This window comes from Ornithodoros turicata, chromosome 1 (assembly GCF_037126465.1).
Source record: "Ornithodoros turicata isolate Travis chromosome 1, ASM3712646v1, whole genome shotgun sequence".
Taxonomy (NCBI): domain Eukaryota; kingdom Metazoa; phylum Arthropoda; class Arachnida; order Ixodida; family Argasidae; genus Ornithodoros; species Ornithodoros turicata.
In genome coordinates, this window is record NC_088201.1 from 31,426,138 (window position 1) to 31,448,005 (window position 21,868).

The 21,868-nt window shown below is 41.2% G+C and overlaps 2 protein-coding genes across 4 annotated transcripts; one reads left to right on the forward strand and one right to left on the reverse strand.

The window, feature by feature from the left end:
• The first annotated feature begins 1,848 nt into the window (after nt 1-1,848).
• On the forward strand, nt 1,849-12,851 carry LOC135377876 (regulator of microtubule dynamics protein 1-like). 3 transcript variants are annotated; one of them, XM_064610602.1, is made up of 9 exons: nt 1,852-2,187; nt 6,363-6,462; nt 8,605-8,849; nt 10,679-10,768; nt 10,870-10,925; nt 11,091-11,178; nt 12,171-12,201; nt 12,334-12,470; nt 12,528-12,851. In XM_064610602.1, exons 1-9 carry the CDS (start codon nt 2,080-2,082, stop codon nt 12,573-12,575), a joined length of 903 nt encoding a protein of 300 aa, XP_064466672.1. In that variant the 5' UTR covers nt 1,852-2,079; the 3' UTR covers nt 12,576-12,851. The 3 variants fall into 3 exon arrangements, with proteins under 3 accessions (XP_064466674.1, XP_064466672.1, XP_064466673.1); XM_064610603.1 differs by lacking the exon at nt 1,852-2,187 and adding an exon at nt 2,493-2,644; XM_064610604.1 differs by lacking the exon at nt 12,528-12,851 and having other exon boundaries at nt 1,849-2,187; nt 12,353-12,466.
• LOC135377875 (SNF-related serine/threonine-protein kinase-like) lies at nt 12,681-21,368 on the reverse strand. The gene is made up of 5 exons (XM_064610601.1): nt 20,622-21,368; nt 18,280-18,421; nt 16,195-16,404; nt 15,226-15,372; nt 12,681-14,582 (listed from the first exon to the last, which is right to left on the reverse strand). The coding sequence occupies exons 1-5, from the start codon at nt 21,214-21,216 to the stop codon at nt 13,442-13,444; spliced, it is 2,235 nt and encodes a 744-aa protein (XP_064466671.1). The 5' UTR covers nt 21,217-21,368; the 3' UTR covers nt 12,681-13,441.
• Between the last annotated feature and the right edge of the window lie 500 nt (nt 21,369-21,868).

The following is a 21,868-nucleotide window of genomic DNA, read 5'->3' on the forward strand; positions in this document are numbered from 1 at the left end:
CCTCAACAGCCGTGCTCTCTCATTCAGTCCCTGGACACTGCAGTGTTTCATGCTTCTCAACATGAACCATGAGCACAAGTTAAGATACCCTGAGAAAAGCAAGGAAGGCCAAGGAGGAATGACTTCGAATACACCAGCTGACGCAGTATGTGCTTGGTTGAATAGTTTGTGTGCCTTCCAAGGAAATAGTACTGGCACTGGGACAGGAGCACTCATTTTACCGCAGAAGCTAGCAACGATTAAAAACTGACCATTCTCAAACCACACATTCAGAGACTGGCATCAATTGTCAGTCTCTGACAATTGATGCAGATACACACATGCAGACAATTGTGCGTTCTGGAATTTAAGGGCATCCGAGAATCTCAACAATGTTTTGTGCAATGCGCAATTACCATGCCTTATTTCTATGGGGCTCCAAAGCACGAGGTTACCTTTCTATTCCTTTTTTTTCTTCTTTTTTTCTCTTCTTTTTTTTCCAAAGCAGAGGGTTTTATATAGCATCCATTGGCACTTTTGGGCTGTCATTGCATATGCCCAGAACCCAATTCGTGTTTTGGGGTGTACGCCTTTTTTTTTTTTTTTACCTGCTCTGCCCCTCAGTGAGTCTTGTGTTGTCCTCGTGTGGCATGAGATTTGAAAACTCTGTTTGCAGTCACGTGGTCCCATGGGAATTCGCTCCACTAGGGTGGGAGGCAGTAGGTCCCAAGGGGGGAGGCGCCCCCCCCCCCAAAGCATAGCCTGGTCCAGTTTTCGTCTCTTCCTCAACCTTTTCTCGCACGAAATCCTATCACTGGTAATTTACCAGTGTTCCCAGACTGCCCGGATTCGAACACGGGTCACCCCCTGGTCTCTGCGTTGGAAGGAGATCATCCTAGCCCATCCACAAAGCCACGGGAGCTCTCAGCTCTGTTGGTACAACATTTTACTTTCATTGACAACCACTTTAGTGAGATAATTTGTGCAATGTGGCGTAAGATAAAAAGACAATAGTGGGAATAGGATGTCGGCACAGTTCCCTGCGAAGTCAGCCCAGGACTCACGATCCCGCCGCACTAACCAACCAGGCGTTCTGGTTTCTGGTGCTGCTACTGTCCTGGTCGGTCACACGTCACAGCATACGTCAACGCACACGCGACCTTAAAGATGGCCGCGCCCGTGATAGGCTGCAAAATCGTTTGTAAACAAGACGTTTACTGTTTCTGTGCACCGTTTCGGGCGTCTTTCGACCTCGATAATTATTTTTCATCCGATAATCTTGCATTAAACCCGCAGTTTTTTTACATGAGGCCTCGTACTGTTACGACCCGGCATTATGACACACTGAGCCGAGAAATGGGCTACCTAGAGTCACTCTAGGGCTACCATGTCACGGAAGAAGCACCGTATAGTTTACGCTGGCAAAATACGTTTATCTCTTGGCTTTATGTCGATCGGAATGCGTCTTGTATATGTCCGCAGGTGCTAAAACGATATGTAAACAAAGTCACATGACCTCAAAATGGCGTGTGACCAGGATAAGATGGCAGTTTTGCGAAAAGCACCCGCTTGAGGGAAGCTCCGACAATGGCGGTACTTCGACTTCTAGCGTGCAAGCGTAGACATGCGCTGACCAGGGCACTACATTCATAGCCACCGCCGCCGAGGCGTACGAACCAGTACGAACGTACGAACACAACGAATGATACCCCTCAGGATCTAGCGCCTCCCCCTCGCTCGCATCACAAAAAGAATGGGAAATGCACGGAAAGGGATGCAGCAGGTGGTTGCTGGTCGCTCGGTGCACGGCACGGCGACCAACACTTGACGGCACACTTCGCACTTCCTGAGGGCGCTTGCTTGGTGCGCGTTGATCTTGCTTGCTGTGCAACCTGCTGTAGTGCGGACTGCTGATCTGTTGTCTTTTTTTTTTTTTTTATTCTTTTTTTAGTTTGTAGGCGTGTAGAAGTGAAACAAAACGTGTGTACTCCACCTGTCAGTATCAGTTTCATATAATTTTATGGAACAAGCGTAACAGCTGCATAGCTTTTGTTTTATTGTAATTTTTAGTCGTACTGTTTTTAATTTTCCTGTTCCTTCATGCTGCTATTTGGCATGAGCTCCCGACCTCTGTTGATCGTCTTCAGATACACTGTTGTTGTTTTGAGAAGCAAGCATTATCGGCATATACCTGGAAAATTTTTGGAGGTACGCTGTCAACAGTTGCACAACTTTGAGATAAGTGTTTACTTTGGAGTATACAGTGGCATGGGGAATATATGGTGTGTTGTATAGCGGTATGTTTGACATTAGTAGTGACTTCGAATAGTAAAAAAGAATGGTGTAAAGAAGTAAAAAGGAAGCACGTTGTGTTAGAAGCCTTGAAATACCATTGAGGTGTTGTGGTGTTTTTCGTCGTTTTTTTTATTTTTTTATGATATTAAAATATGGGACCTGAATATGACTTGGCACTGAACTGAAATGCAGCTAAAAGAAAAAAAAAAAAAAAAAACTTTCTGTTGGTTCAGAATTACGAGTGAGTCTCCATCAAGAGCAAGTTCATAAGGTTCCTCTCAGTTCAGGTACAGCCAAAATCGCACCTGCAAAACACTCATGCTGTGGTCCCTGGCACACTCCCACCAACTGGTGACGAGATATGAAGGAGGTCAGACAAGTTTCTGTCAGATAGTGGTTGAAACTAATCAAACGGATAGTGGTTGGCCTGAGCATTTTCAACACCAGATGTTGCTGATGTGCATTTACATCCCATGCTTAGCACATCACAAGTTTGCTTGAGGCTGTATACACGGAGCTGATCTTTGGATGTGGGTGGGTGTGAAGGGGGGGGGGGGGAGATTTCATGTCCTAACCCCCCACAATTTTTTAGATCACTATGTGCTTCAATTGATCTTTGACAGTATACAGTGAACACTCGTTAGTATGACCCCGATAGTCTGACATGCTCGCTTTGTGACCGTTTTTTTTGGGAACAGTTTTGCCGCCATGTAAATCCACCTCATTAGTGCGACAATCCACTTATCTGACAATGACCGAGATTTTTGTCACAAGTAGAGTCAAACACAGGTATTATCCTGAGAGTTGAAAGACGGGCGTGTTGGTATGGGTCCATATTCCAAAAAGGGGACTGCACAAAAAACAACAGACTGCATGCACCGTCCTTGACCGTCTGTTGTTTTTTTGTGCTATCCCCTTTTTGGAATACAGGTATCAAATTTTCGTTATTACGACAGCGTCATATGACCCTTAGGGTAGCCCTGTGGAGAGGTTACCACGTACCTCATGCAGAGGGTAACACATGTTAAAGTAGGGTGCCAAGGTTTGGGATGACTCTTGATGTTGTTGACCTCGGGATTATGCATAGTGCTTTTCGAACCGCTGAAGTGCTTAAAACGGTAGTTATATTAAAGCACTCGAGGTTATATTGTTATTACTTGAGCAAAAGAAGACAGTTTATAACTTGTGCACAATTGATGATGCTGTTGTCCATTCAAACTTGACTACTAAGAATTGCTCCAAGCATACATTGCTAACAGACTTTTTCAGAAAATAAAACGTCATAGTTATGTAGGCTTTTGTTCTGTGTAGTGGTGTGTCCGGTCAGCAGAAGGTGCGTTTCTTGTTAGTATGACAGTTCGCTTTATGACCAAACGGTGAAATCGGTGGTGGTCATATTATCGATGGTTCACTGTATGTAGCATACTGTCCTAGACCATACCTCCTGCCCTTTAGAAAATCCTGGATCAGCCCGGGGCAGTATGACAGGAATGACATAGGAACGTGCTGTGAAATGAAACATACCTGTGTAAAGTAACATGGCTGATCTGAGCTAAGAGTGCATAAGAAAGACTAACATTTAGTTGTACGTATTCCCGGAGGGCAGGCATCACCTTTGTAATAAATCCAAAATGCTGTTTCAGTGTAATGTCTAGTTTGAGCCAGGAACCAGACATACTTCCTAGAGTTGTAGCAAAGACCAGGCAGGTTGGTACATGCCTCTAAATGAAGCAACGCAAAACACACCCAAAACAACACAGACGATGTAGCAACTTTCAACCACTGTTTACTGTGTGAAATACAGCAAGAGAATGAGACTACACCCAGCCTAGTTACCTCCTCTCTTCTTCAGCTAAACCATCTGTCTTTGTCTATGAAGTCTTCCTGTTTTTTTGTTAACACAGCGGTAGACGAACTCACACATTTATCATTCCCCTTTTTTATGTTCCAGCATTCAACAACATGTCTGATATGCATATCCTTAGATCAATCCGCAACCAACGCCAACCACACTCCAAAACGTGATCCTTCCTAGAATTCCTAGAGTTGTACTCTTACAGTTATGGGTTGTCCTATAAAATCAAAGGTATTGGATGAAAAAGGTGAATATGCAAATTGGTCAAGACACTGTGCGTCCTTCTGTCCTCCTCCTTCCCCTGCTTGTGAAGGCCATGACTTCATTAGTTGAGCCTCAAACAAGGGGAAAAGCAAATCTGAGTTGAACCATGCATGTTGCCAGTTGCATGTTGTTGAGTCAGTAAAGCAAATGATGACCACATGCTTTGCGAATTGTCCCGTATTTGGCCATTCATGTGACCTCCCTTCTGTTCACCTCATTTCATGTGCACTGTCATCTACTAATCCTGACTAGCAGCTAAAGCTGGTAAAAAGTAACTCAAAAATGTAATTGATGTTATTACACTGCTATCCAATCATATATCTGATGTCTCGTACATCGTAGAACCTGTGAACATCCCTACAAACCATCAACACTGCAACTGTTCATGTATGCTCCATGGAAACTACCGTTACACCTTCCTCCTCTTAGCTCCTCCGTCGCTAGGGTGGCTCCTACTTCGCCCAAAGGAAAGCTATGAGTATGAGGAATAAGTTATGCAGATCTTTGCTCTGCATATGCTCATATGCTCATCTCTATTATGCTCATCTTTGCAGAACAATGTGCAGGGTCTTTCACTTAATGTGTTAAAATTATTCTATTAGAAATGAATAATGCAAGAACTATGAGGTCAACTCTATTTATCTTCAGCAATCTTTTGCCACGTTTATGACCACTTCGATTAATTTTTTTTGTCACAAAAACTGAATTTTCTGAATTGTACTCTGAAATTTGCCAAGGGTCATTTAACTTAACTTTTAACATAACTCCCCCCGCCCACCCTCCTGAAACAGAAAGAGCATATCGGATTTAGCCCATTGCATTACAAAATACTGTAAAACCCTTTAATTTCGTGACACGGGCGCAGGGTAGATATTCGCGGCCACTAAATTTTGCGAAATACAGGTGCCAATGTTCGTGGCTTTGTTACCTCACTCTGTGATACGCCTTAAGTTGCCTTTCCTATACTTCATTAAGGCGTTATTCCGCATGCTTGTGCTGTAAAGCGGTTCAAAATAAGGTTTCCGATTCTACCACTCTGGAAGTGTCAGTCTTTGCTCATAATTTTTGCATGCTCTTAAATTTTGCAAATTTTTCAATCCAAGAAAATTAGGGGAGCACGACCAATAAGGGTGTTAGAGCACATTCCCTGCTACAATGATGAAAGCTGAAGAAAAAAAAAAAAAGAAGAAGATGCGAAAACTGTCGCTTCGAGATGCACAAGCACTCGATCACTGTTAGTTCTTTGTCAAGTTAATGTAAGAAGCGCCTGGAAACCAAAAGAACTCTGACCCGCCTATTCCTGTTTCCTTCTCACCATTGTTTCAGATAACTGGTGTGTTACCTTGCTGCTGTTATCAGCCAAAGCACAAAAAAGGAAATTAAAGGGGCAGTCCCACGTCTTCCTTTCGCAGCTTCTTGCATAATTTGACCGAGAATTGAGGCCGCTGACAATTTGTGCATCTCGAAACAACGTGTTTTTTTTTTTTTTGCATTTTTTTTTCATTGTTACCATTGCAGAAGAGCATTTATTTCGTAATGGAATGGGCTAAATGCAACATGCACCTTCTGTTTCTGGCTAAAAAATGTGAAGTTCACTTGCCAAATTTCAGAGTTCAATTCAGAAAACTCGATTTGTTGTAACCGAAAATTACTGGTCATAAGTCGTGTCAAGAGTTCACCGAAGGTACATATCGTTTACCCCATAATTTACAGAAACAAGTATATTTGTTAATAGGTTGTTAGGTGAACAATGTTAGGTGAAACACCCTATATATTCTGTGGCAGCATAACCATCACCATCATCTCTACTCTGCTTCCTTTACGCGAACCCATGTTGTGATTAGACAGTCTCGCAAGCTCTCCTGGCTCGCCTAATTTACAGCCTATCAATAAGTATATTTCTGCAGTCATGTGCTGTCCAAATTTTGTGTTCTGTAGTATTTCTTAAGATTATTTCTTTTTCTTTCAGAATGTGCTTCCTTGGTTGAAGGCGAGGCCCCGGCTGATTCATAGCTTTGTGCCTTCAGTATTTTTGCTGCACAGTTTCACTCTGTTCAAGATGAGTGAAGGTGAGTTTTACATTATTTTTTAACAAAGTGATCTTTTCTGAATTACATAATTAAGTCTTTGTAGGTTAACTCAAACTGATTGTGTTCCAAACTCATAAGTGTAGAACAGAGCAAAATGCTGATATCCACAAAGCTAACAGTCCTCCCCTCTTTATGCTCCACTTGCCCCACGTTCACATTGCCGTAGAGTGCACTTTAAAACCGTTTGCTACTCCAGCCTGTGTCCAAACTAGGAAATGTCTTATGACGAATTCCACTGGTCAAACGAGCCAGCCCCCAAATCCGTGGGAGGGCAACGAAATCAGGCACAGAAGCATCAAATCTGAATCCACTACCGAAAAACAATCTTGCTCCCGCCACGATACTGACGGAAGTTGTCGCATACATCTGGCAAACTCAGCGAGCATGCCCGGCATTTGCTGTTGCTCGGCCTTGAAGATGAGGAAGTTACGACAATGCTGCATAGGACTTCCGGCCGAATCTGAGCTTTGTCAGCGATGCAAGAAGGAGCACTCCGTCGTGGACAGAGTTGATCTGAAATGACCAGTGAAACGTGCTTTCTCGGTTGCGGAGCAGAAAAAGCTGCTCCAAATCGACCAGTTATCCCAACTTACCCAAACAAACAAACAGACGGAAGGATACGCTTTCCTTGGAATGTAACCTGATCTGAGGTTGGCCCCGGAGAATGAGTGCCCCAGAAAAGACCCATAAATATAATACTGAGGGTACAGTGAGCGTGAGCTAACACACTGCCAGTTGCTGTGAAATTAACATGCAGTGGTTACAGGTGAAAATAGCACGCAATTTGTTCTGGTACTGTCTCTGAACAATAGCATTTCGAAAATCTATATTTACAGCTTAGCATTATGTAATTACTCTGAGACAGCAATGCATAAGGTAAGTGAGATGCATATCTATAGATAAATGGGACATGACCAGAGGTGGGCGTTTGTCCTCACTAGGCTCGCCCTCACCTCAATTTTCTGGGAGAAAAATTTTCCTCACCTCACCTCAAAATTTTTCTTCCAATTTTTCCTCACCTGAATTTTTTATTGAAAAATTTTCCTCACCTCACCTCAAAAATGTTTTTCGAAATTTTCCTCACCTCACCTCAAATTTTTCGAAAATTTTTCCTCACCTCACCTCAAATTTTTTTTCGAAATTTACCTCACCTCACCTCTTTTTTTTTTCGAAATTTACCTCACCTCGCCTCAATTTTTTAAAGCTATTTGCATATTCGATGTGAAGATTGTCTATTCGATGCGTGTTGGCTTTGAGTGACTACCAATGTAAATGCATATACCTCAAGCGTGAGTGCATACAGGGTGCGACACGAAACGTGTCATTTGCCCATTATAAGAAAACGGCTTAACGGAAAAATATGGGGTAAACAACTTTCTTCTGGATGTTTAGTTTGTCACCAAATACAAATAGTTTCATCAATTTGCCATTGATATACATTTTCTAAGTTGCACTCATTAAATTGCTTAGTCAGTGTAACGTTCCTTTTTTTTCTTCTTGCTGGAGGATTTGGCCTATTCAATCACAGAAAACGCTTCGTGGAACGATTCTTATTCCGATAAAAGTTGTGCGAAAATTGAGGTTCAATTGCGGATATGCGAATGGCGTACAAAGTCGGGCGTCAGATCAGCGGCGAGAGAGGAGGGCAGTCCCTGCCCAGATGAGAGACAGAAGCTGCGGAAAGAAGGAAAGATATCCCGTGTAAGCGCGGGAAAAGTTTTCATAAAGTGTGCGTTCATAAATTTTTCCTCGCCTCACCTCAAGAATGTTCCCATAGTTTTCCTCACCTTACCTAAAAAATTGAAAATTTCCTCACCTCACCTCAAATTTTTTGAAAATTTTCCTCACCTCACGTCACCTCAAACTCACCAGAAAAATTGGCCCTCACCTCACCTCAAATATTGTGAGGTGAGGGTGAGGTGAGGGTAAGGAAACCCTCACCCTCGCACGCCCTCGTGAGGGTGCCCACCTCTGGACATGACTTTAAATGTGATATGCACCCTGCACATGCATGCGCACGAGGACACAGAAAGCTTGCTAAAGTGCTGTATCAATACAGCACTTTAGCAAGCTTGCATTGTCTTCAGCATGCCCACTTTTTTTTTTTTTTTTTTCCTGCAGATGAACGAGTGAAGCAAGAGGTTGATTGCTTGCACAAGTCAGAAGAGCACAAAGCAGCTTATGACATTCTTATCAAATATAAGGACAGCAAGGATCCTGAGATGCTATGGCGTGTGGCAAGAGTAATCTTCAAGTGCCAAGAACATGGTGAAAAGAAGGATAAGGAGGCTGCTATTAATGAAGCATTGTCTTATTTGGATAAGGCTCTATCTTTTGGAGGTGGAAATATTGGCCAGCTGCATAAGGTATTTCCCTTTGTCTTTGGAATGCCTGAAGGGACATACTACATACTTCAATTTTGGGAACACACATACTGTTGTGCAAGTAGCTGATGCTAAAGCAAGACCACTTTTTGTACAAAGTCGCAGAAAAAGTAGTCTAGGAAGAAGATTCTTTAGTGTTCCGTATTAGCTTTATCATGCAATACTTTTTGTCTTTTGAGGGGGCACTAAGTTTTATGGAACCTTACTGGATCGACATCAGAACTTGATTTTTTAACTTCAGTATATTTTATGAAAAAAAAAAAGATTACTACTACTACTAACTACTAACTACTCACACGAAATAAATTATTTAATTTCAAGCGACATGCATTTAGCTGCGGTGTTTAACACACAATGGTTATGTATACCTAGGGTAGGTATACCAGATATTTTCAGGTTAACCCCGATTCACCCTGATTATTCCCTCCCAAAGCAGTTTAGGAACAATTTGGGTTACACCCGATTTCTCCCCGAGTTCTAATCACATACTATCACATTGTGTCACATGCACTATTGGGTAGCAATTTGTACATGTGTCTGATCTAAATATTATTCAAATGCAACGATAAACTATGTGAAGCACACTGGATGTTACAAGTTGCGGTGCTTGTCACCATATATCGCGAGGCATGCGCGTTTGACCAATTTATGCGCTTTAACTGCGAGACACTTGCCGGCAGAAAGCGAAAAAAATAACCTGACAACGCCAGAATGTATCAATAGCGCCTGATCTCGCCCCGAATTACAGGCTCTAAAATAGCTCCAGATTTTTGCCCCCAAATCCAGGAAAGGCATTTAACCCGAAAAAGTCAGACCTTATGTATACCTCATTGTTGTTTTACGTATTTACGTGGCAAATTCATCTGCAAAAGTCATTCCCATTGCATTTGCTATCAGAGAGGAAACCATAGCATAAAATCTCATGTTCTATACTGCTGTTGTGGTACAAGCATCCTTAGTAAGTGAATTATGATTTTCACTGAGGTTGCAAACATAGTACAGCTTGGGACAAAAGTTTACGGAACACAGCACTAGCACATTTCTTCATCGGAGCGGCAGAATGCTAGATATTCGGAAGAGACCGAATAAGAAACGGGTGACCGGCTGTTCTATCCATCTCTCAGTGTGCGTGTCTGCTCCTGTTTGCTACCAGGGTGTCGCTCCAACAGAGAAATGCGACACTCAGGTGTTCCGTAAACTTTTGTCCCAAGCTGTACGTGCGCAAGTCTGACCAGTCACCATGCTCATGGCTAGTACAGGTCGGTTGGTCCTAATGGCTTGAATCCACATTAAAATGTACAACGTTGCGAGCGTGTCCATGACACGAGTTTCTTAATTACATGAGAAAATATGGAAGTAAATTACTAAAGCATGTTACACTGCTGCACTCTTAGAAGTCTGCAATAGATATACATAGGTCCATCAAGCTGTTGTATAGATGAGAGACTGAAAAAGCATAATAACCCCACATGTGGTACAACGTTAATCTTAAAACACTCTTTTAGGAAGTAAGAGATGCCAGTTGTATATCAGTATTGTAAGAACAAACCTGATTGGTGCATGAATGAGGTGAAGAAAAAAGTTGATTGTTCAATAACAGTTGTTGTTAAATACTTAAGTACAATGCAGAGATTGTGCTGAGAGACAGTGTTATTATCTGCAGGGTGCCATCAAATGAGATATAGTATGTATACCCAACATAGTGACATCCAGTGGTGGTTGTGATCACAACATACCCAAGCATTTGAATTTCGAGACTATCATTATGATGTTCGTTATGCTTTTTTCCTTTGTGGTACTGCATATTGCAGTGGTATGCAGCTTTGCTCGGATCAAGAGAGCAGCATCATTCCCTCAAGGAAAAAATTCAGGAGGCTCACAGCATTCGTGATCATATCACGGTAACTGAGTTTCATCAATTGGGAGGTAGAATGTAGCCCTAGAGAAAAGATGGAATAATTTTTGTTGTCGTTACACCTACTAATACTTCTATTTCCCATAGAAAGCTGTTCAATTGACACCATCAGATCCTTCCAGTTTTCACATTCTTGGCAAGTGGTGAGATACTAACTGCTCATAGTATTTCTCCTATTAATCCTGCCTTGTGGTGATGCTATTAGAACAGAAATCCATCTCGCTTCCTGCTGCAGTTAAATTTCATAAACACTGGAAAAACAACATAAAATGTGGGTCCTCCAACCACACTTTGTTGCTGTACTTTAGGTGCTTCGAAGTTGCAGCTGTTCCCTGGTATACTAGGAAAGCAGCCAAGATGCTTGTAGCAGAACTTCCGATGTCAACATATGAAGAAGTATGTTCATATCTAAAAGGGTACTCTACAGCAATGTGTTGGGGTAATTGTGGTAGCTCATGGGTCTGTGCATCTTCATGCATCATCTGCTGTCTTTAGTTTGGATACTCGACAGCAAGGACTGTCTCCCGACCGCGAACACTGTCAGATTTTAATCTTCTTTTTTAAACATTTCTTTTAGTTTACGAGGAAGTAAACTTTTACTGGACTACAATGGGGCTACATTTTGTCGTGATTGATGCTTTTCCTTTGTGTTTGCCCCTCTGGTTGAGTTTGTAACAGATGTCTGTTAGGAAGGGGGCTGTAAGGCAGGGGATTGGAGTGCAGTGTGTTCACTCGGAAATATGGGCTATACTTCCAGGGACGTGCCTTTCAATGATAGCGTGTTGGTTGACAAAAACTGGCAATTGATGCACATTCTTGCAGGCAAGGGGGCCATGTGGCTCCAGAGTGTGTCAGAAATTATAAGACCTAAATTAGTCTGCATGCATTATATTGGTCCTTATGTAACTGTCGATCAGACACACTGAGTTGCCTTAGTTGCTGATGCACCAATAAAACCCAAATCAAATCAGACACACTCAGCATTTCCATTACTCCAGTGAAGTTGACTATAAATGGCCCACTATCGCTTCCGTTCTGCATGCAACCACTGTAATTTTATCTTCACAAATGGGGAATGTGTTCTTTTACTGTTTGAGAGGCTCTAAGAGTTTCTTTCTTCTCTGTACCACTCATATAATTATTTAAAGGTACAGCAATTGAGAACTGATTTTTTCTTAGGCTAAGAAATTTATTGGTTAAATCATAAGAGTGTGCTTCTGGACCTGGACATTACAGATGCATCTGAACAGGTTATGTGCATGTATGTGCAAGCATTCAAGCATGTACAAGAATTGCCATGTAATAACTGCTACAGTATAGGCTAATGCTGTGTAGAGCTCCGAATCCTCTCTAGCCTTATCAGTGTTATGTTGCACTCTTCTTTGCAGGCGCTCAAGAACTTTATGAAGGCAGAGGAATGTAAGTGCAAATACTATTTGTATACATATATGTACATATATATATACATATATATACTACTATGTATTTATATTTCACTAGTTCTTGATTGGATAAGCACCAAACTGGCAGCTAATTATTGACTTGTATCAGTGCAGCCAAATTTTTACAGCCGGAACACACTCATGATAGGAAAGGTGTTGCTCGAGATGAATAAGCGAGCAGAGGGTGTTCAGTATCTACGTAAAGCTCGTGATTACCAACCTAAAGTAACCGTGGACGACGAGCTGGTATGTGTTTTGTTAGTCTTTTGTTCATCTAGTGATGCATGATATGATTTTTTGTAGGTGTCAGAAGAAGCAAAAAAACTCTTGGAAAATGTTGGAGAGTCTTGATTGTCAGAAGACTCTTGGGCTGGAACCGTTGTTCGTCCAAAGGAAAATGACAAATAGAACTGTTTATGCAGCATGCTGAACTGTACTAATCCAAAAAGACGGGACAAGTTTTCCAGAGCTTCTTTTAATAACAATATTTTTCTCATCTCCACAGATCTCCACAGTTATTGCTAAGGTCAGCTTCTTTTTTTTTTTTCTTTCGTGGTACACTCCTGTACACATCTACAGAATGGACATGGAAAAGCAATGTAAAAAATAAATAGTACTGTACAGTGATTAGAGTTTTTCCACTTGATACCTTTGCTAAGACACCATTGCACTAGCTCCTAAAAACTACAAGGTGAAGGTAAGAACAATTGGGACAAACTTTATGTACACCATAAGTAAACAACAAGTGACTGTGATACATGATAACCTTGTCCTCTTAGTATTTCACTATAGAAACATAGCTAAATACACTTGACTTGCTAACAACAAAGGCTGGCTGAAATTCTTGCAACACATTATGTAAATGCAGCGTCAACAAAACGATGACAACAGCACTAGCCTCACATTAGACAATAATGCAAAGCCTATTTAAAAGCTCACCCCGTCCTCTGTCATGTATTTACATGGAAGATCCCAAGTCTCCATAGAGGTTAATTTCTCCCAGAGGAATGAAAGCTAAAACCTTGATGCCTTCTCGCAATGTAGTCTAGCCCAGCCCTAAAATGTCCCTTAAGTTTAAGCTGACAGTCCCTCCTCCTCAAGGAATGTTACTAATGTGTGGGACTGCTTTGCAGCATTTTATGCACTAATGTTGAGTATTGTTCCATGTGACACGCGCACACACACACACACATACATACACACAAAAAGAAACAGGATCAGCACAAGGTGCAGCACTTGGATGCCATCTTAACATCCCTAGCAGAATTTTTACTGCGCCCTTTTCCCCTCCAGCCATTCTGGTTAATATCTAACTGGGATTTTGTTGCCCCTCCACTAGTCTTGGTCCCATTTGGAACAAGTCGTACAAGACTGCAGCCGAGCCTCCCTTTACTACCCCCATCTCTTCTAGATTTCTGGTTAAGACAACTAAGCCCAGCAGCAAGGCTAAAGCTATTGCTGATCCTGGGTGTTGTATCAACAGATTCGTCCCCTTTGTTTTCAACCAACACTATGTCTACACACTGTAAAGCTGATGTGTGGCCTTTCGAGGTATCTTTTGACACACCTCCTTCCATGGTAAGATCACCACAAGAAACTGAATTAGTAAGTCGAGCCTGCGGTTCAGATAACAAGTCCAGGCTGTCTGTGCTATCAGCTGGGTAGCCTTCTTCGGCAACTGTGCTCCTTGGAGAGGCGGTGCCACCTCCTGGGGAACCTGGACCAGATGGTCCCTGTGACACACCTTCTCCGTGTGCTGTCACATGGTGATATGTGCGGCGTTTGTCTTCATCTTCATCTGAACTACTGCAGCTAGCATTACGACTGCGGCATCCTCCGTGGGAACGCAGCTTTCCTGAAAGCTTACGCCCCTCTGTTAGACCCCCCAACAACTGAGGCGAACTCTTGACCGCGTGAAGCCGTCTGCCTGGTGCACATCGCAACCGCGGTGTGGGTGACTGCCTGTGTGACTGGTTATCTCCAGCAGCAGGTAGATGGCTGTTGGCTGCAGTGACTGGAAGCGAAAGTGATGGCTGCACAGCACGACTGCTGTTGGCAGATTCTTCAGCACCTTCTGCCTCTTCATCAAAAGGGGTTGAATGGGTTGTGGGAACAAGGGCTGAAAGGTCATCTTCTTCACGTACAATGCTACACTTGCGACCCAAGGGTAGACTCGAGCGTGGAACCATAAGAGAAGAGTTATCAACTGTGGAGGAGGTACTTGCTGGAGTACTAAGAAGTGAGCTGTATTCCTGGGCAGCTCCATCAAGAGAAATAGAGGGCGTCATACTAGGTGACACTAGTGATGGAGCAATGCTCACTCGTTCCTTGGCAGGAGACTGGCTTGCAGAAGAGACCCTTTAGAAAGAGAGAAAAAAAAAAAAGAGAAGATATGTATACAATATTAGAACAAAAGGTGACATTATGACTGCGAGATGGTCTCGGGCTGCTTTATAGCGTGCAAATTTTGTATCAAATATTCCAAGTGACATCAAATGTCACGAGTGCAAGAGGGAGCAGAGCACATTGGTTAAAACTCATCATGATAGAACGTGCTGAAGACAAGAATGCTGTCTGTGTCAGTCCCTGTCTTCAGTGAGTTCTACCATGATCTAATTTCATCTCGTATCCATTTCATATTCTTCCACATTTCCTGGCATGCTGGGATGAAACAAGGGAGACTGGATTGCCACAAAACCCCAGCACGTTTTGGTATCGTTGCCATGTGTGCGAGGTTGACCAACATTTAGATTCCTGGAAACTGGACTCCTTTGGATAATATAGTGTGCTTTGAAATGTCGTAGAGTATGGTACGTTTTTGATAATTTACTAGCTGAGCATGTTTTACATTTTGCTTCAAATGTGCTATGTAGCATGCAATCAATTAATGTTAACTACAACTATCATGGAGAGACAACAAATCCATATAGAGAATTCAAAACCAGCCAATAGGATGTCAACAGAATGTCAATTACAATGATTACATCAATAAGTACATTACCCTGGAGTGACGGCGACAGGCGACAAATCGGCCCTTGAGGTTCGGTTGAGTTGAAGTGCTTTCTCCTGTCTCTGAGCTCTCAACTTTCGTTCCGCCAACAGGAAGTATGTTGCAGTGATGTGATTATAGTCGTTGCGGTCCAGTGCCCTGAACACATTGTTCTTAATGTTTATATCTGATGTTGTCCATGCAGCTTTCAAAATCTTTGATGAATACGTTTTATTTATTCTTTATGATGGTTACCACTACAAGCCTCCTCTTAATCTGGCCACCACATCAGTTCACATTCTTCCAGGTAAAGCAATTTCTGGGGTATTTTCAACGGAGCTGGCTGCCAGCTTCTTTAATCCAAGCATCACATATTTTCATCCTAATGCCATGCAAGCAATCCAAAAACCTTACGGATTAGTTGTGCTCCCATTGAAAACCAATCCATGCATTTAAAAAGTTATTACATCCACCAAATATTTAAGCAACTATTAGTGCTACAACTATCACCACTATCTTGAACATATATGCCATTTTTTTACATTTGTTTATTATTATTATTATTGTTACACTTCACGATTTTATGTAGTTACAGAACGTACAGAAGACACTCTGTTAGTGAGCAGGAAGAGCTTGCATACTTCTGTGCTAGCAAATATTGGTGTGTGTATCTCTGGAGATGCCCATTTGCATTACATAGAGTTCACCAAACTTTGACAGCACTTCTTATGGTCCTAAGCGATGGTTCATCTCCCACTACCCATGTCAACATCAAGGTCCAGAGAAACACTAAGCATACTTTCTTGTTTGATTTCAAATTTGCTCCATTTCTATGTTGTATAGGTTAGAAGAAGCTACACACTACACTCTGTAAAATGGATGCACAGCTTTTGTCAAATAAATTGGAGGTTATTCCACAAGCTCAAATTTTTAGTGGCCTGTTTTGACTGTAACAGATAGGATTACTTGGATATAGCTTACTCAAGGATTTCTTCTTTGCTGGCAATGCATCCGTTGACCATCTTTTGGATAATATGGGAGTGGTCATCCTCTGAAAGGTGTTCCCGGTGGACCAATGGTAATAGCTCGGCTGGCTCAGGACTGTCACCTGAAGTTAGCCATGGATCTGATGCCATTTCTTCAAGTGTGGCTCGCTTATCTGGATCTCTAATCAGCATGCGTTGTATCATCCTGGGCCAATGAAAAATATTATTTCCCTGTATTCGGTCATTCCAAATGTAAAAAAAAAGAACACTTAATGTGCAACAAAGACAACAGTGCAGGTCTGGAAAAATGAATAAGAGAAACCTTATTTCAGTAATCTATCTACAAGTGAACCTCTGCATTCAATAAGGAGACAAGCTGACTCATCGTCTTTTATGTTCATTGATTGAGACATTACCCTGAGTCTGCGGTAAAGACAAAACAGATGACGGAACAACAGGACGCAACGAAGACTAAACCAGCAAAGAGGGTTTATTTCCACGACAGGAAAAAGCACAAAAGGCACTTTTATGTGGTTTTGCTGCAATGATATTTAACTACTGTACCAGTAAATAGCTGCTAAAGAAAATTCAAGATTGGATCATAATTTATTGACCCACTACAGGAGTGTAAGAAACTGGAAATGCCATGTGTGTCAATGGAATAGACTGTTACATCAGGCACATCTTCCACACAGCCTTACCTGAAAAAAACAATACCTGAATGGAATGCAGAACAGAAAGCACGTCTAACACTGGTGTTGAATTAGTAATTTTATGGTACCAGACACGTTATTCAACCTTGAGGTGGTTACATACAGACAATGGCATAAATGCAGGCAAGCTGGTGGACCATTATCCATAACTGGGGAAGCCTGAGCTTGGGCACATATGTCCTTTTATGTGCCCAAGGCTTTCCCAATCATGGTTACATACAGACCATCAAAAATAAAATTTTTCAAAATATGAGATAAAGTTTAACATTGTTAAGTAGGTGAAATGAGTGTCCACATGCAGAGTTCACACATTGTTTGATAATACTTCATTTTAGATATATGTTAAAATGCATGCAAAAACCAGTACCTACAAGAAAAATGAAAACATGAACGTAGCTTAGCAGAGAAGCGTCAGCTTTTGGAAAGAGAATGCACTGCAGACAGAAATTTACAGACAGAAACTGAGTAGAAACACAGTGGAAAGTAACTGCACCTTGTGTACAAGTTATAGGCAAAATGCAATTAAATTACAGCTAGTTACTCATTTGTGAAAGTATTTAGATACAGTAATTAATTGCTCTAAAAGTAAATAAGTACTGTAACTTAAGTACTTGTAATTAACTACCTCACATCTCTGGACATGACCTCACGTGGCATCACCACTGTTAAGACATCAAGATCCAACACGTGAAAAAAAAAAAAATCTAGGCAAGACCCTGTGCACTCAGTGTTATATTGAGAAGAAGATATGTCACATTCTTGGATTTTGTTTCTCTTCTGCTAAGTCACATATGCTGAGGTGATGCTAGTATCATGCACATGTAATGTAGATACCTACATGTATGCTGTACATTTTTCATGGGCATTAGCCAAGAAAAACTTACTGCAATAGCCTCTCCGAGTGTTCAGATGAAGTCTTCTCGTTTTGATGTTTTTTTTTACTTCCCCTTATTGCACATACAGGTTCAGTTACCCATTACTTTGTGTTGTATGCAATACTAAAACTGTGTGCATATGTAATTCCTAAATGTCCCTAGCCTTTTTATGTGTTGTTTCTCCTTCACCAAATGACAGGCTTGAGATGTGTTTCTCATGATACACACACAAGCTTAGCATCTTAGGTCACTGCTAGATTTGCAGATGCTTAGATAAACGCCTATTTCTTCCTTGACCCATTATGGTGACTTTTATATTTTTCAAAATATCAAATCCAGTAGAAATGTGTTATTGTTCCTGTCTATTTTGATGTGTGAAATGAACATAAAAACATGTAACTTGTCACAAGTCACAATTTCAATTGCATTTGCAGTTGCATTTTCAATTACTCTGAAATTAGCCGCAGCAGACGCAGGAAAACTGTTTCATACCTGCGACACTCTTCTGACACATAAGGTGGGACGGTGTACTTGCAGTCCATGATCATGGTAAGTGTCTCACTATCATTGGCCTCCTGGAATGGGGCATGACCGCACACCAGCATGTACAGGATTACACCCAGGCTCCAGACATCTGACAAACATGGAAACTTCCCAATGAGAATCTTCAACCACAGCAATAATCACACTTCAAATTTATTGTAGCAGAAACAAATTTCAACATTGGCAATTTTGATAATGATAACAAGCATATTGCTCATACAGCAACACAACGGGAGCCAGGAGTGGATCTCCTGGGTCAGGATGTCCTGGCCTCACTCCCTTTGTGTCCTCATCGAGTGCTTGCTCTGACTCATAACAAAGCAATATAACTTATAGCAGGTATGATCCTCCTTCATGTAAACATGCCAGTGCACGTCAGAAAAAGCATGGTTAGCCATCCAAAAATGTGGGAATAAAATTGTCGCAGAAAAAGTGGGTGAAGTGTTTTGAAATGTCAGGACACTGTCCTGAAGAATAAGCTTTCTTTTTTAGGTAATTTGTGTCTTTCACACTGAGACAGGTAAATTATTTATTTATTTACAAAATACCTGCTTAGCTGAATGGTGTTGCAGTAGGGGGAGGAGAACATATGAAATAACACAAAAAACAAAAACTACAGTAAGCACATTTGCTGTGTAACCGAAGAGATATAGAAATACAGACAGGATACAGATGTCACCCACAAGAAGCAAAAAAAAAAAAGGCAATCACACCAAAATGCTGCAATACAGGACACCTATAAGATGATATTACAAAGCTCTAGAAATCAGTTCCTTGGAGACCATCGAAGAAATGCCCATTGTTCTCTATTGACACAATAGTGGAAGGCAGTCGCTTCCAATCATTAACTGATTTTGAAAGAAAGAGTACTTGAATAAATCAGTTCTTGCATACATTTATTGGATTTTATATGGATAGTCGATGATGGATATGGATATATGGATATGGACGATAAGAACGATATGTAGGCGGAAAAAGAAAACAACTGCTGTCAACTCCAGTTTTGTTACGAAGATGTCTTGAAAAACCTTCAGTCTTAAATTCCTTCTACGAATAGCTAAGGGAGCCCAATTTAGTTTGAGTTTCACTGCTGTAACACTTGAGACAAATCGAGCAGCTCTAACTGTATACTGTATAGCAGCTGTATACTTTTGAGGCTGTCAATTAAATGATTTGTATGTGGATCCCAGGCTACACATGCATACTCTAATGTTGATCTAACAAATGAAAACTAAACCGTCTCCTTTACATACCGGTTTGCTGTTTTAAGATTTCGTTTTATTAAATTCAGCATACAATTAGCCTTTTGTGTGATCAATTCGACATGTTTATTGCAGCTGAGGTCACTTGTTAAAACAATCCCTAAATATTTTAATTGGTTTAATTTTTCTTAAATTTATTAACTGAGTAACATGTGGGAATAGATAATTTTTCCTAGTAAAACAAACATGATTACATTTATTTAAATTCAGATCCAAATTCCACTGGTGGTACCATTTATTTATTTTTCCTAAGTCAGTTTGCAGTCCTTGTCAGTTTGCTTTGTCAGTATAGGCATTTAATTCATTTCTTATCTCGGAGTATATGACTAGGTCATCAGCAAAAGGCTTGGCATGCGAAGATATTTCGGATAAGATATAATTAACAAATATGAGAAAGAGTAATGGTGCAAGAACTACTGAGTGACTTTAAGGGACTTAAAGATGTAGATATGCATATGCAGATGTTTCTGCAGCTACTTCTAATACCTAGAGTCACTAATAAGACTACAACTTGGACACTGTTTAGTCAGAGTAACACCAAATATGTACAGAGTCTGTGCAGATAAAGTATACCCATAACACTTTACATGTGAAGGCGTGGGTATACGTTATCTGCACACGCCCTGTACTTAGTAACATCATTTAACTGCCTGTAAATAATGACCTGCTTGTGGGTCATGTTGCACTATTGTGACACACCTGTGTAAATGCAAGTTATCAAACTTTGCCTAAATAGTTTCCTAATAAGGTGACAACAGTACCGATTAAAAAGGGGAGACATTAGGAAGTCAAACACCGTTTTTAGGAGGTTGGTAAAACTCAGGAAGATTCACACTACTGTAGGAGGAAACCAAAACGTCGAAAAGACCTAGAACGTCATTTGTAGTCGAAGGCTTAATTCTCGTTCTTCACTCATTCCCTTGGTCCGAGACCGTACTTTACATTGATCGGCATAATTTATGCATTCAACAAAATGTATCGTAGCCTCTTAGTTATCGAAGCTAGTTATCGTAACGTTGTGGGACTCACCAACTTTCGGTGCATCGTAGGAATCGCCCAATAAAATTTCCGGTGCCGAATATGCAAGCGATCCACAAGAAGTCTCCAGTTTCTGCCCAGGACAGAATTTGTTGCTAAAACCGAAATCTGTGAGCTTCACCATCTCAAGCTTCTCGAAGAAGACAACGTTTTCGGGCTTCAAGTCCCGGTGGACGACATGAAGCTTATGACAATACGCAATTGCGTGCACGATTTGTCGGAAATACTTTCTAGCAGCTTGTTCATCCACTCCTCTTTCATGTTTCATGATGTAGTCATACATATCGCCACCCTCCCCATATTCGAGGATGAGGTACAGCTTAGTTTGGGTGTCGATCACCTCGTATAGCCGGACTACGTTGGGATGTTGCACTAGTTTCATGCATCGTACTTCCTGGAACAGATGCGCTCTAGAGACGTCATCCAATTTCGTTTTGTCGATCACTTTGACAGCAACTTGTTCACCGGTAAATACATGCTTTGCCAGCTTCACGACTGCAAAATGGCCGCGTCCGAGGGTGTCTCCGAGATCATACAACCCTGCAACCTTTGGATCGTAATGATTGTTGTTTTTCCATCTACTCATGGTCACGAATGTTATATAATGCTTTTCCGACAAAAAGTGCCGCACACTCGTTTTCAAATATCTAGGTAACGCAGTATATAGACTGACCAGCAGCCAACAAACACATTTGATATCACTGCGCAGACATTTTGCGCATGCTTTTCCTGCGACAGTGCCTGTGCACCCACACGAAACAAGGCTTGCCATTTATAACCATTGAGAAATCAACAAAAATAATGCACTCAGAAAGTGTATAGACACAAATTTTTATTGTGCATCTGAACCACATAAGTTTTTCTATCGAAAGGCGTGATGGTTGATACAACACTACAGTTAAATTCCTGATTGTTGCTTGACCTGTGTGACCACGTTTGTGCTTTTGCAGCAGCAGGCAGCAGCACTGATGTAAAGGATGTAAACGAAACAAGCAGGAAAGCGAAGCAAGTCAGAGTTCATAAATTCCTAGATTTTCTTACTTTCTGTTCGATGTTATTACACTCGATACGGTTAAGGCATTGGTTAAGGCAATGCATAGTTTGCTTAATATTGGAAATATGTCGCTGGTGCTAGTTACTGGTATAATATATGGTATATAAAACGCAATAAGTATTGTTGTCTTATTAAATCCACAAAAAAAAAAAACGTTCCACCTGTAAATTTAGCTAAATAAGTG